At 40.3% G+C, this 16,215-nt stretch overlaps 1 protein-coding gene across 11 annotated transcripts in view; it reads left to right on the forward strand.

Annotated features, from left to right (window-relative positions):
• The window catches only part of ZNF521 (zinc finger protein 521), a 336,017-nt gene that overhangs the window by 270,216 nt on the left and 49,586 nt on the right, over window positions 1-16,215 (forward strand). For 9 of the 11 annotated variants that reach the window (XM_077352569.1, XM_077352571.1, XM_077352572.1 and 6 more), the window contains one exon: window positions 4,261-4,326. The exons of the other annotated variants lie outside the window; for them this stretch is intronic. In XM_077352569.1, the coding sequence (XP_077208684.1) occupies window positions 4,261-4,326 (66 nt within the window). The remainder of the gene's footprint in view (window positions 1-4,260; window positions 4,327-16,215) is intronic. 11 annotated transcript variants of the gene reach the window in all.

Raw genomic sequence — 16,215 nt, forward strand, 5'->3', positions numbered from 1 at the left:
TGTCCACTTGAAATCCCCAGTGTCTCATATAGTTAGGAATTAAGAAACTCTTTAGGGCAGAGGATAGGTAGGAGAAGATGGACCCACAAGCATAATGCAGCCTGCCAAGGCTTTTTAATGAGAAACCATCTATTTCGTTTTCCCAGCACTAGCCATGACCTATCCACTGGTCTTGGAGTGAGTAGAAAATGTTGGTGTGATTAACATAGATGGTAGAATTCAAGTAGCACTAAACTGATCACATATTATAATGGCCAGAAGTATGAGACAATGCTACTTCTGTATGTTTCAATGGAAGTTATTTTGACTTGCACAGTTTAACATTAAACAGAGTTGACTTGGTGCAGTTCTGCAGTTAGAAAACGCATACCATCTATCCTGCTACCTCACCTTCTTAGACACTATAGTGTGCAATACTTTGTCAGTACTTTGCTGATTTGAATATATCTGTTCTTCTGCATCCTGGAAAATGATTTCTTCTATTCAGTAGGTTATGTCAGAAATCAGGATGTAACAAAACAAGCTTTTTTGCATTTGACTGTTCCATAGATCAAGTGCAAATGAGCCCAGTCTTCTAAAAGTTTTTCCTGGCTGCTGATTTCAACCTACTTATTGAGCGAAATATCCCTGATTAAGTTTGCCAACGAGTTAGCATTGTCTTTTCCTTTCATTCTTCCCATGTCTACCTTTCTTGAAGTAATGCTATCTGAGTAAAGGCTCTTTCATTTGCAGGGTTTCATATAATTTTGGCATAAAATCCATGTTAAGAGTGTAGCTGCAGCAGCAGAAGCAACCCCTGCAAAAGGAGGCAGGGTCATTGAGGTGCATGAGGAGAAAGTTTCTCACCCCTGTTTTTACTTTTGTGGCAATCCAAAACAGCTTTTTTCTATGTATCTGGACCCTTACTGGGCAGAGGAGCATTAACCCTGCAAATATAAATGACTCTCAGAAATAAAATATGATAATTGGGGGATCCCCAATAATGAAGTACATTCTTAGTGAGGCTGCAATTGAACAAAACTGGAAAGAGAAGACAAGAGAAGGGGTGGGGGAAGCAGAAGAAAACCTCTATTTGATCCAGGTTCAAGTTTTATTGGATGAACATTCAAAAGCATTCATCTCTAGACAGAACCCTGGCAATTTACTGCAGCTCCAGTGGCAATAATAATAAATGCATTTTTTACAGCCAAATGGTTCCAGCAGCCAACAATGTTACCACTATATAATTAATAACAATAAGCAATTAAAGAGAACAGCAGGTTACAACGATAAAGAACTGAAATATATTAGCACAGAAAAAAAAACAGAATGGTTGTGTGCAAATGGAGTGCGTTGGGTCAACATATAACCCTTTTTCTATAAAGCACGCAAGACCCCACTTGCCGCTGCTGTGAACCATCCATTCATTCATTCCACTGGTACTTGTGCAAAAATTCCACACAATCTCCATCAAAATAAAGGCTATATAGCTTGGTAGATGTTATCTACAATCTTGTAACAAAAAGAATGACATGGTGTGTAACTAATTCAAGATGAATGCTATCGTTTCAAAATTGAAATTTCATGCTGAATGGTGAGGGAATTAAAAAGTTACATAAGAAAGCAAATGTAGCAGCAACCGTATCACTGTAAATTCATTGTTTATTAAGATAAGGCTAATAAAGTTCACATTTGAATGTTTACTGGCTCAGTCCCCAGTGATTTTTATTGCTTTTTGTTAACTGAAAAGTAGAGGTGCCAAATATTCAAAAATAATATGAATTTTCTAAATATTTCTTCCACTTTTAATGCATTCATCTGCCTCCATGTTGCCTTGAATTTGTTTTTCTTGTTTCCTGAATTTGTTTCTTGCCCTTAATAGACAGGGACTTGCCAAACACCCTTTAACAAACACCCTCAGTCAGCACATGGTCTTTGAGATTCACTTCAGTACTCCCTGCTGCATAAGTATCCTGCCTTCCCTTGTCAGTGCTGTGCACTTGCTCAGTAGGTGATGCTCACAGAGCCATGCATTTAGCTTATGCTCCTACTTCACCAGTCCAGACACCCAGCAAGACACCTCCAAGGGCAGCCCAGGCTCAATGAGTGCCAGGACTGGGCCCCAGTTTCTATATGGACAAAAATCCTTTTTATGCAGCATGCATTTATCTGTGTTTATTTATCCCGTTTCTTCCTTCCTCCAGCATTTATTTTGAGTGCTTGTTTGCCAGATTCAGTACCAGTGTGCTGTATTTAGGCTGTCCCATGTTTTCTCTCAAAGGTGAAAGAGGTACCTTCTGACAGGGATGTAAATGATAAGTTTGTGTCCATTTCTTTCAAAGTTGTATGAGATGCTCCAGTTGGCAACTACAATCTTTGCAAACAGGTTACAGTTGCATGTAGGTTTTTTTCAGTCATTAGCTGCCATAGAAAGCATATTTCTAATCAAATGCAACGAATATGGGGAAATGTTTGCTTTCAGAACCATGAACATAAAATATATGATGATTAATGCTTACAGCCTGTTTAATTAATTCAACGAAAGTAGGCAATCTCAACCAAATCCACAAATCAGTCATACTGGAGCAGTTGGATTTAAACTAACAATCTCATTTATGTCAATAAAACAGTGATGGTTTAAGTCCACATAGCACAAACTGTTTTATGCCACAGCTACCCATCAACAGATTTATACCTGAGTCTTAAGTACCTTAGAAGTAAATCCTTTTGAAATCAATGGCACTTTCTTTCAAAAAATGTTTTTGGTGTATTTTGATGAGGATAAATTTCTTGGAATAAATTGTGTTTTATAGTTTTAAATACAATTTTAAAGGATCAGTGTAAATATTAGGGTGAAATTGAGGCATAAAACTTAAAAATAAAAATGGAGCTTGTTTAGGAGCCATAATTGTTTTATACTATATAACTTTTCATCCCATTTTCATACATCATCCTCTGTATGTATATTTTCTGCATGTATCATTTTCTGTTTATATATTTAGTGCATACCAAAATGTCCTTTGCCCACTTGTGTACCTACATTAGTATGCCATATCTGCCTAAATACCATTTTTGTAAACTAGTTGCAGACTTCCACATGATGTCTTCTGCAAGACCCTAGTTAGATATTTCCTGGAAGGCATAGTTGGTGCTACCTCTGTAGCTGGTAAGCCAGTAAACATAACAGCTATGGCTTCCCGCTAAGGGCTCTTCAAGTTTCCCAACCACATGGGAATCGTTTTCCTATGAGTGGCTCCTCCATGACTGGACTAACTTTTAAATGGCTCAGTCACATGGGCTGAAGGCAATCCCATAAACCCTGACTGTGGCATCTGCATCCTGCAGGGAGGAGATTATCTTTCCCTGGAAAATAACTACATATATGTGTGATGGATTGCTTAAATGTTGCCACAGCTGCAAAGGAATTGCTTGTGCAAAAGTTGATCCCACAATAGCTGGGCTTAACATTTAAAGGGCCTCATGATTGATGCATGTTATATAATTAAACTCTATATTGTTTAAAATGGTCCCTGATAGGGCAGGAGTGGTTGCATGATGGTCACTACATTTGACCAGTCCTGTAAACAGAAGAGATAATTTTCGAAGATTGCCTAGAAGCAATCAAAGAGGACAACAACCACACTGTTCTGTGTAAGATGTAAAAAGTGACAAAAGTCTACTCTTCTATAGTGTTCCCTAGGACTAGGTTACCTGAAAATTACAGAATGAATACTGTTGGTTTAAACCATCTTAGACACAATGTATAGCAAAAGAAAAAGGCAGCAAAGAAAAGTATCGTGTACCCCAAATGCCTGAAGATCAACATAGCCATGTGGTCTGTATTCAGAACGGTACTTTTCCTGTTGTCCTAAGGCAACTTGATTCTTTTCAGTGTTTGCAGTATCTAGTTTTCAGAAAAACAAGTGAAGTAGAAAGTTCTTTATAGCCTGGCCTGGCCTGGCTATTTTTCCCCCTGCAGAAAGCTACTAGCTCATTGCTTTGATTCCTGAGCAAAGAAGTTGCTTGATGAAGGTATATAGCAGACGGTTTGTGTGCGATCCATTGAGTAGAATTCTTATTAACTGGCTACTAGTGCAGTCTTAAGCATAGTTACACCTTTCTAAGTCCCCGGGAAAACCTTTTACTATACACGTCAGTGTTAGATGCTGGTATTTTCCCTGTAGTCCTAACTTTAGAACAGGTAGCATTTCGTTTGTGCTGCATGAAGTGTCCATGAAGTATCCTTTTTCAATTTTACCAATTTGTGTTTTTTTTGTGTAGAACTCGATGGTAGATATACCAGTTCTTCCACCAGCTCCAGAAGCCCCAGACGGGTGGGCAATACTAGTAGGTATTTAACATCAAACCACAGAGAAATATGAATAACCATTAAAAAAATTCACACAATACACCAATATCAGAATTGCTTTTAAATGAGAGAAGCAATGCTTTAAAATATCCCCCAGTTCTTATTTTGATTGAAATGCATTTTCCATAATATTAATGTCACTTTTCTTAATAGAACTTCTGCCCTCAGAAACATTACCCTACCTTATGTCATTTTAATTGCTCATTTTATTATGATTTTATGAAATGCAAATGTTGCAGGGCAGTACCCAAAAAACACCCTTTTATTTCAGAGAAATGTATGCTAGCACTGGATTAAAAGCTTGTAACCTGAAGGTATATGTCAACACAAATGTAAAACTAATCCTGGCCTGCTCCCCAAAGAACCTTGGGAATTGCAGCACCAGGGAGGATCCCAGACAGTTTTAAACATCATAAACATACAATCACCAAGGCTACTTGGGAAGACATTTAAAGCATGGTATTTACATTGATGTAGTAGCTCTTCATCGTTCAGTCAAACACATAATGTGACTCTTCTATAATTTTGAGTACAAGTCCTGATTCTGTGCTAACCATGGCTGGGTTCATGCTTCACTTTTGTGGTGTACGTTTATTTCTCCATGTGGTCGGTTTCCAGTAACTGAAACTGAGCATCACGTGGATCTCCCAAAGCATAGGAAACTTCCTACACAAACATTCCTCACATGATCCAGATGGTCCACATGATGCATAAGTATGGTTGTTACAACAAGTACAAGTAGAGCCAACTTCTGGGAAGCATTTGGATTAGGTTTAAATGTAACCAGATATGTTCAAGGACCTTCAGTGAAATGAGGATCAGGCATTTGGTGCTTTTGTGGGTTGGTTTTGTTCTGCATTGAATGGGACTATTCTATCAAAGACAGATGTACTTTAATCTCTCAGCCCATTTTGTTATTTTTTGAGAACCTGCTAAGTGAAAAAAATCAGCATGCCTCAAAATTGTTAACTGAACATAATGTTTTAAAATTATTGTTACCGAGATATAGTGGTAGTGTTTGTAAAATAACTGAATACGACTTTTCCCCCAATGACAGTAATTGGGGAAAAAAATGACTGTACCCATGAGACTCTGGGATTTAGCAGTTTGGGGACTTATTTATTTATTTTCATGAATTTCTATACTACCCTCCCGTAAGGCTCAGGGCGGTTTACATAAAACATTTGCATTTACATAAGCATTAAGTATTTAATCTGAAGATTTAAATCCACACCAGCATGCATATATCCTTGGCTCTTATTACCTATTTCATCTCATCCTGCTTTGTGGAACAAAGTTCCTTTATCCATTTAGTGCCCGAACTAGCTGCTGCTTCCTGGATTCCTTGTATGATTCTCAGCCGTGACGGAAAATAGTTGTAATTATGGAAATAAGCCAGACAAATCTTTAAACTTATGCATTTTTTCTTGGTCCTCCTTGGGCTAAAGTGGGAAATCAGCAGTAGTCACACCCTTCTGAGCCTTCTGACCAGTGCAGGATGTAGGTCTGCTTAGGAAGTAAATGCATTACTGTGCATGACAAAATATATTTTGTGATATCGGCTGAATCACAAATGATCTACTCAGCAAACCAGAGGTTCAAAGGAGTGCAGTGCAATTTTTAACAGCAGTGGACTGTAATCTGGAGAACCAGGTTTGACTCCCCACCTCCACCGGAAGACTGCAGAGTGACCTTGGGTTCTCTTTGAGCGCTCTCAGTCTCACCCTCATCACAAAGTGCCTGTTGTGTGCAGAAGAAGGGGAGCAGATTATCATCCGCTTTGAGAGTCCTTCAGGTAGAGACAAGCAGGGTATTAAAAAAAAACAAACACTTTTCCAGGATTAAATCATGATTTGGAAGACTGGTTTGAGAAACAGAGAATAAACCACCGTTTGGCTCCTACAAAATGACAAAGTGTGGTTTGCTGTGGACTGGATTTATTTTCTAGCCCTGAATGACAGAACAGCAGGAAAGTTTGCAAGTTCAAGATTTCCCTCGGCTTGTTCTTGTAATGACAAACAATAATTTGTTGTTATGAGTGAACATAGAGTTGGAATAGACAAAAGGTCACCTACTTCACTCCCCACCTCGTCTTCTATTTCCCACTGCAGCTGGTTTATTCCATCTGCTCCTGAAATAAAAAAGCCGTCCCCAGCAAATTGGGGTCATCTTTTGACTGGCCAGTCCTTGTAGAACTGATATGTGCTACTATCAATTTATTTGACACATTACCAGTATTTGTGAGATCAAATCTTAGTTTGAGATCAAATTGGTTTGATCAAATCTTAGTTTAATTTAATAAATTCATTTGCACATTTTAAGACAGGGAGGACACATCTTTTTGAATATTCTGTCTGATACAGAATATAATAGTAACAATATCATCTGACTTTCTGATGAGTTCCCAACATCTATTGTAGTACTGAAATTTTTGCAAAGCTCTTGAGCTTCCTTGACAGGTTGCAGTGAGCGTTAGAATGGTCACTTGGATAAATGCCTTTAAAACTGAGTATGTTATGAATACACAAAGGACAAAAATATTGGTGGCTGCTACTCATGACATTTAGAAGAACAGTTTCCCTGTTAAGATACAGTCTATTTCTGACTACCAGATGCTTGAAGCTAACAATAGAGGAAGCTATCCCTGCTTGTGATCTTCCCTGTGGCATCTTTTACCTACTGTCAAGAGGACACAATACCAGACTAGATTTACTTTTATTGTGACCCAGCATGCTATTTCTTAGAGAGGAGGTCACAGCTCAGTGGTAGAGCCCATGCTTTGCATGCAAAAAAAAATCCTCAGCTCAATTACTGGCATCTTCCATTTTGATGGTGTTTTTAAATAATAATGATAATAATAATAATAATAATAATAATAATAATAATAATAATAATAATAATAATAATAATAATAATAATAATAATAATAATAAAAGAATAGCAGGTATCAGGTCAGGGAAAGACCTAAAAATGTGGAGAGCCACTACTGGTGTAGTAGAGAGTACAGAGGTAGGTTGATGCATGGTCTAATTCACTATAATTCAGTTCATATGTTTATGCATCCCATTCACAGCTAAATTGGCCATGTAGAGAATGCCCTTTTGACTCTCAAGGAAATTATTCATATGAATCCCCCCCCCCCACCCATTTTATTTAAACTACTTGGCTTAAGGAGAAACATAACGTAAAGTGAATAAGCTACCTTTCCACATGCAGGGAGTTTACACTGAGGAATATACATACCTGCAATCTTTGACATATTTAGTATGGCCCCCTGATTAGTTTACAGTGCAATACTAAGAACATTTTCATGTGGATGAGTCCACTGACTATGCCTGAGTAGGACTGTGCATAGATCTGTTTCAGAGTGATCTCCTACTCTAGCTTTTCCCCCCGGACAAGCTAGCTTTCAGCATGCAGGGAATGTTGCCATCCACTTTGCCATCTTCGGTTTGGTCCTGGAAACACTTACTGTGTGTTTTACCCTGCATGTTGGAATTAGAACTGAATGCTTGGTGGATGTAGAGATTTTCCAGTATTTCTCTGTAGTTTCTACCTTTATCTAGGACAAGATAGAATTTGACATCATTTAGATTTTATTCTGCATTCTTGCAGTAGTACTTTCTTCCAGTACTATAAAATTTCCCTCCAGCAAATACGAGCTGTATCTTTGATTTTCGTATCTCCATTTCCTTACTGTTATAATCGTGAATTGTTGTTTGGTGATAATTCTTGAGAAATTGTAAATGACAGAAGGCCCATTACAACCAGGTAGGAGTGACGAGCAGATGCTGCAAGTCTTCGGGCAATGTTAATTTCTGTATTAAGTCTTTAAAGAATCAATGTGTGCTCCTTAACCAGGTGAAGCCAAAAAGATACAAAAAAAGTATCTGTTATTCAAGTAGACACTTTTGTGTTTAAGTTCCATGTTTTGTTTGGGGAGTAACATAACTGTGTCTACAATAATATTAAAATGTTACTGTGACTTCAAGACAATCCAAAATGTCAGGGAAAAATGTTAAATGAAGACTGTGCCTTGGTTCCTATGCTTCCCATTTTCACAGCATGGGCCTCCTTCGCTGAGCCAGGGCTCTGCTGGTTTGTGTGTTCCAGAGCAGCCAGGTGCTCTGCAGCAGATGACTTTGCTACAACAGTGGAAGGAAACAGTAGCGTCCAAGCCAATATTCAACTTTTAATTAGTTGGAAACCACTTCCGGTGGAATTTCAGTGGCCATTACTTTGCTTCTTTTTCACTACCTTCTCTCAGATTTTACATAGGGCCCTCCCAACTTGCAGTTCTGTTTATAAGACAATGACCATCCATTTCAGTGATTAAGTGAAGACAACCAGTAAGGAATTATTATTGCCTTGCAGGGGAACACCTTTCACTCCAGAAGTGACATGGACTTGTTATGATTTTTTTGGTGTTAAACTGGCCACAAACTTTTATTAACCGGAAGCATTGGACAGCATGGGGAAAGATCACAAGATGGCCACAAGACAGCCAACCGTTAATCCCCCAGCAGGCATGCCTGGACCCTCCTGGCTCCATGTAGGGTTCCCCATGCCCCCAATATCCTGCTGGGTATCAAGGAGATGACAGCATACTGGGAACCCACTGAGGCGCGAACCTCTGTTGGGCCCCTCGCCTTCCGGAAATGCGTCTCGGCCGACCAGCAGCCCCCCCCCCCCATGGGCAAATATTTTTTTGTGAAAACAACATTATTCCTTTTTTAATATATAATTATAAGTGTGTTACATACTAAGATTCAACCAATAACTAGCGGAAGCCTGACACACTGCAACTGAAGGGTGGGTGGGTTTTTCCCCGTCACTAGGCAAGAGGGAAGAGGCACGTGCCCCTAAAGGAGGGGGCATAGAGGAGGCTAACCACTGCCTCGCAGCACACACACTGCTCCCTGACTACACCAGAGCACTCTGGGACTTGCAGTCACAAACAGCCCTGTGCACTCGTGGGTGTGAGGCTTCCCCGCAGCAGCAATTGCTCTTCCATTGTTCATAAGCATCTAAAGGGCATTTGATGAGCCATGGTTGGATACAGAATCCTTTGGACTTACCCAAAATGTATTATGTCCTTATGAACTTGCTGCATTGTGTAAGCACAGTCTAGGCTAGTGATCTTCAGTTGATGATTGGGACCCTTGAGTGGGCCACAGAACCTGATCTGCTGGGATTCAAGCCCTTGTAGAGCCACCATAAGAGTCACCATATTTGTTGATGCTTTTTGGAAAGGACCCACTACTAGTTAGCAGAGGCACCACATCTCCTGCCTCTGTTTGCATGTACATTGAGAGGAGCAACAGCATGGCAAGGTGATGTTAGCTTGGCCACCTAAGACTTGCTCCATGTGCACATGCAGTGCATACTCTACACACAAATCTGTAAAATTATATTTCTACTTCTTCCTCTTTTTGTCATATGTCTGGATGTAAAAGGGGAGTCCCAAGCCTGGAATACTTGAAGACGACTATTCTAGCATGCTATTTCTGTTTGAGAGGACAGAAAGTTGTTCTTAAAATCTTGTGACCATTCATGCTATACTTCAAAGCTGCTTAATTTGCATAGAATTGCTGCTGGATCTTACAGTGATTAATTATATTTAATATGAAATGTCTCTGGGAGGCTAGAAAAGGAAAAGAAAGCCTACAGCAGCAGACCCAGGGTTAGTTACACTGTACCCCCAGTACAATGCAGCATGAATATAGAGGGCTGTTTGCTTTCCAGACTAAGGTGGCACTTATTGGTTCCTATCGCCCATTTCAGTGTGTAAATCTGTGTAGCCAAGGGGGTTACCTTTGTCATACATGGCATTTTGTTCCTGCTCTTTAGACCCCCTGGCTTATAAATTTGTGCTGTGAAATTAACTCTGTCATGAGGGGAAACAAAGTGAAAAGGAAAAAATTGGTCTAGGGCATAGGTTGTTCAGACAGAATAGGAAAATTGTTGACCTGATATAGCTATGAATGCTTTTGAAAGCTACAGTATTACAGGAACAGCATATGATATCCATGTTGAAGGGAAGGAATAGGGAGAGGGATTCCTTCTAATTTTGGCCAACTACTGATAAAGAAGGGATTATGTCACAGCATGGTTTGCTATAGAGATAGCCCTTTAACTAAGCGAAGGACTCCATAGAAAACCAGATCTCATGACCTTTCTGTAATGTATAATATGTCGAATCATGTTTCAACTGCATTTTTCCCCATTATGCAGGAGTCACAAGCCTTGTCCAACTTCTTATCCTGCCCCATTAAGAATGCCCAACTCATTATGCATGGCGGAAGCTACGCCAGGCTGCTGCTGTTCCCATTGTTCCCCGTGTATGCATGGGGGAGGGGCTCACCCAGTGCAAGCTGGATGCCCCGATGCAATGGCCCCGCGCATACAATGCAGGGCCAAAAGCGCCAGGAGCACTTCACTGCCACAGCAGCAGCCGCGGGGGGGGGGGATCGGGGGCATAAGGCCCCCACTGCATGATGGTGGGGTGCAGCATGCTGCTTTCCTACCATGGTGGGGGGGGTGTGGACGTCCCTGTCAGCTCTGCGGAGCCGCAGAACTGGCAGTGTAGGGTCGCCATAGGTCAGGAGAGGAGAAGGGTCCAAAGCCCAGCTCTTCCGATTATGCACAGGGCTAGCCTGACCTAGCCCTCACCTGCACCTGTGGCGGGTCCCACCCCGGGGAAGAATCCACGTTTCCTTAACGCAGGTTTTCCAAGGGCCTGGGACGGGCCAAGGCTCGAATGACAGCAACATCTTGCATAATTGGGGATTTTCCCCAAAGCCCTGTCACTGCCATCACAGGCCCGTGCATAATAGGTCCCCCAGTGGGAACTAGGAATCCTTCAGTTTTACAGCTCATCTCTATGCAACAGAGATCAGTTCTCGCTGAGAAAATGGCTGCTTTTGAGGGTTGTCTCCGTAACACTATACTATATTGAAGTCCCTCTCTGCCTCAAATCCCGTCCACTCCTGGCTCCACTGCCAAAGTTTCCAGGTTTTTTTTCCCCACAGGGCTGGCAATCCTATGGGGAGGGCAGCTTTGCTACCGGTGGTGTGTGACAGGCATGCTACTTGTTGCCGCTTCCCTTTGAAAACATTATTGTACTAATGGGGTATTTATGGGATTTTATGTGATTTTACTTTGATTTTATATTTTATTGTGAACCGCCGTGAGACCTTTTGGCAAACGGCAATATATAAATCCAATTATAAATAAATAAAAAGAAATAAAAAGAAAAATCTGGCCAGATGAGCCAAGAAAAAAAAAAACCACCAACAGAGAAACTAGGAGGCAAGAAGTCTTGCTGTTCTTCTACACTAAATGTATTTTCCTGAGTGACTAGATTGCACAATGGGGACCTGCACAGTTACTAAACTAATATTGTTTAAGAATTAATCTCTGGTTTGCACGTGTAATTGTAATTTGTTTGTATTTAATATTTGCTTTTTATTTCTGTTTGACTATTACTGTATACAAAAAATTAATAGATAATGAGGTGCAAACGGGGGAGGGAATTCTGTCACATTGCTGCAAATAATGACACAGGAAATGGCTAGAAGGTAACTCTTTCAGCAAGAGTCTACGTGGCAAGTAATGTACATACTGTCAGGAACAAGTTGTTTCCCCAAGTTCCATATTGCCCCATATTGTACTTTTAAGCATTCACAAACTAGAATATCCCTGCAGTAGATGCAAAAGCAGAAATAAATTTAAATAATATGTTAAAACAAGCTGATTCTTCAGTTTTAGTACATAAAATAAAGTTCATCGTAATAAGACTTTTAATGAACTTTATCAACATAGCTCAGTAGTAAGGGCAGGATTTCTTTCTTTTGAGGGGGTGTTATTTATTTATTTGTTGGTCGGCTTAATTAATTAATTATTCAAATTGTGTACTGCCCCTCTCAGAACGAGCCATCTTGGGGCAGTGTACAACATGAATCTAAAAGCATTTATTACATAATATATGAGCAATAACACCATAACAGTACTTAATTAAATTAGCATTACGGTTACAACAGTTTAAGAAATATCAGCAGCAATGATATTCATTTTGACCTTCCACAAATTTAGAGATAGTCGGGGGTGGGGGAGACTCAGCTGACTTGGTTATTTCCGCTGGCCTAAACCATAAGCCTGACTGAAAAGCTCGGTCTTGCAGGCCCTGCAGCACTCTGAACATTCCATTGGGTCTCTGATGTCTTCTGAGAACTCATTCCACTAGGCAGGGGTGAGGAATCCTCAGCTGGTTGGTGTTGGCTGGCCATAATGCTCTCTGGGGGACTTATTCAGATAAGTGGTTCCTTAGATATGCAGGGCCCAGACCGTGTATGGCCTTGATGGTCAGTACCGAAACCTTGAAACGGATCCAGAATTCAACCGGTATATGCAGACATGCGGTATTTATTTTTATGAAGGTTAATCTCATATTCTTGAATATACAGAGTGATACAGAGTATAATGCATATTTTCTTTTGAATAGGAAAAATGCAAGTGCAAGATTGTTTTACCATTTAACTGCCTATTTTTGTTGTAATATTTGTTCTCGTTCTTTTGTTCATTCTTTCAAGAGGAGTGATGTGGCATGGTGGTTAAAGTGTAGGATTACAACCTAGGATGGCCAAGTTTAAATTCCTTGTTCAACTAAGGAAGCCTGCCAGATGACCCTGAGCCCATCACAGTCTCTTGTCCATTGACCCTTACAAGGCAGTTGCTGAGAGGATAGAGGGAATGATGTCAAAAGCTACTTTGGGTCCCCAGTCATGGAGAAAAGCAGGATATTAATGAAAAATCAAGTAATTCAGTTGGTTGTTCTTCCAGTAGCTTGCACCATTTCCCCAAGACCATCAAATGAAAACAGTGTCCCAAATTATATTTCTTCCTCCGTTGATGTTTGTTTCTATATTTTGGAGAATTTCCTTTCCCACGCCATCAGGGATTCTCTCATATAAAGCATGACCACTACATATGTAAAGTCAAAGCAGACCACCCTGTGAAAAGATCAATGCCCTCCAAGATCTTAAGAAATTCCAGAAGATCTGTAAAATGGAGCTGTTCTGCCAGGCCTATGGTTGAGGCCAGGCAATAGCATCATGAGATGCTGGCCTCCTAACTTGAAAACTCCTTCACAGACAGGAAACCCCTCCAGACTCTGCTCAGCCCTCATAGGGATTGCAAATAAATTGCAAATAGGGGGCAGTTTTATATTAATGATATGCTGTTTTTATTGTGAATTGTTTTTAAAATGTCATTATCTGCCCTGAGCCAACGATAGGGCAGTATACAAATAAATATTTATGTAGTATTTATTTAAAAGGTGTAATCCACCATTGGATAGATGTCTGTTGTATATTGGTTTTCTTCCTGCCGCAGGATAGCGTCCTCTTTTCAAAGGATGAGGACAGAAGACACATGTCCATTGACCAAATTCATGTTCCATGTGATACCGGTTCTTGTGAACAGATTTCTAATCAGCCCACTATTTCATCTCTACACTTCTGAAAAAAGTACTAAATTGAGGCTTTCTGATAATTTGGCAGCATGGCACATAATGAGTCAATTCCTAACAATGTTCTCTGCTCAGATTTCTACCAGAATGTGATTGCTCACGAGGCCAGTATTTTTGTGGTGGGGAAATGGTTACGTGAATCAGCCCTATGGCTAAACCTAGTTTGCAAGTTACATTTCTAGTTTAATCCATACAAACAGTTGCTTAGAAATCCCATATAATTGCTTTTTCCTTACCTATAACTCTTAATAAAAAATAGGACTGTGCCAACCTATTAAATCCTTAATAGAATATTCTAATGGTTATTAAATCAATTGACTCTGACTCTCACTTTAATAAATGAGTCAGACAGTATTTTCCAATTACTGTCATCTACCACCTTTCTAAAGAGCAGATTATTCTGATTGAATTTTTTTAAACTGTTCAGCACTTTTGGGGTTTTTTTTTTTTTGCTGAAATACTGTAGCTTTGAAGTGGATATAGGAGAGAGGCAGAATGACCTCTTGAAATGATGTTCTGGCTCTACACTTCACTTCTTATTTATCCCAGGTGTAAACTGTTAAAGTAGCTTTTCACTCTCTATTTATTTAGTTGCGATGTTCAACATTTGCATATTCAGTTTTCAAATCTGAAGGTTTTCTTTGGGTAGTGAACAGCTCTCCTTCCAGTCATCATTTCACTTTTTCCCAGTCCTTTGATAAAAGGAGCAGCAGGAACTAAAATAGACAGCAAAACCAGGAGAAGAGCTGCAGATGTGTATGCAGTTGATCTTTTCAAAGCCAAGGGTTAACTAGAGTGTCTGTATCGTCAAGGTATTGCAGAAGGGCTGCAGACAACCTGTGCCAGATTGTCACCTGCTATTTCATTTTCTGGGTCAGCCAGGATTCAGTGCAGCTGGTACGATTTCACACCCTCACCAACTCAAAATGTAGTAATGATCAATGGTCCACAGGAATAGTGCACATTGTCCTAGAACCTGAGTGTGCTGGATTTTCCTTACAAGTACCTAGAGTAAAAAAAAAAAAAAGAAAATTAACCTTGGTATCTCATTAAAGCAATGTGAAGGCTGCTATCTTGGTTCATAATGCAAGTAAATGGCCCAATAGCTTAGGCTGTTCTCCTTAAAAAGCCCCATTGAATAACGTGGGACTTGGTTCCCAGGAGATCTGTTAAGGATTGCTCTCCTAACTAGTCAATATAAGAAGTGACGGGAGACAGAACAGCCCCTAGTACTGCCTTAAGTGTGGCGAGATTGCTGTCTTGATCACACAAAATAAAATGCAGGCCCAGTGCAGAAGTAGTACTCCTGGTTACCGAGATTGGGTGCACCCTACAAGCTTGTTTAGCCTTCCTTCCTTTTTCAGGTTCCAGCAACAACACCAAGTTACATCTGCATCATGGCTAGCTCAAATAATAACTTGTAAATCTAATTCTGATTGTGGTTACAAACTCTGATTTGAGACATTAACAGTGGTAAATATGCAATCCTAAACTTTGATGAGGCTTGAAAAGAGAAAGTAGAAGGAAATTCATGAGAAGATGAGGATAAGGAGGCAGGCACACTGTAGAATAGCGATCCCCAACCTGTGGGCCGTGGACCACATATGGTCCGTCGACTAACTGGAAGTGGGCCGCGAAGGACGCCTTCTCCCCCCCCCCCCCCCGGCTCTTTACTTCATCCACGATCCTGCAGGCGCACATGGGACTATCTCGTTGCAGAGAAACAAGCTCAGGGTTCCCATTGATTTGTCATTGTCATGAGTTAAAATTTCCATGAAAACAAAATGTTCCTTATGTTCATTGTTGTGGCGTGTCTGTATCTTATTTTGAAGGGATGTTTAAACATTACCATAGCGACCAGAGTCAGAGAGTGTTAGGGCAGTGGGCCTCAGTAAAATTGTCAAGCGTTGAGTGGTCCCCGGTGATAAAAAGGTTGGGGACCACTGCTGTAGAAGATTACAGGCACTAACGAGTTTCTTACCAATCCTGTAGCCTGCCTCTCAAACTTGCAGGTTCTCTCCCTTCCTTTTTCAAACATAACATTGAAGAAGTCAGGAATGTTATGTTTCATCTTTTATTTTGCTCTATAAATATATGATGATAAATGATGTGTCCTGAAGTTGATGGCATTTATCTAGAAAAGTTAACACAGATGAAAAATCCAAAACAGCTGGTACTGGAAGGGGCTGTGGCTCAGTGGATGAAATCTTGCTTGGCATGCAGAGGGCCCCAGGTTCAATCCCCAGCATATCCAGTAGAAAAGGACCAGGCAGTAGGTGATATGAAACCTAAGAGCTACTGCCAGTCTGAGTAGATGGACCAGAGATCTGATTTGCTT

Source organism: Paroedura picta, chromosome 9 (genome assembly GCF_049243985.1).
Source record: "Paroedura picta isolate Pp20150507F chromosome 9, Ppicta_v3.0, whole genome shotgun sequence".
Lineage (NCBI taxonomy): Eukaryota > Metazoa > Chordata > Lepidosauria > Squamata > Gekkonidae > Paroedura > Paroedura picta.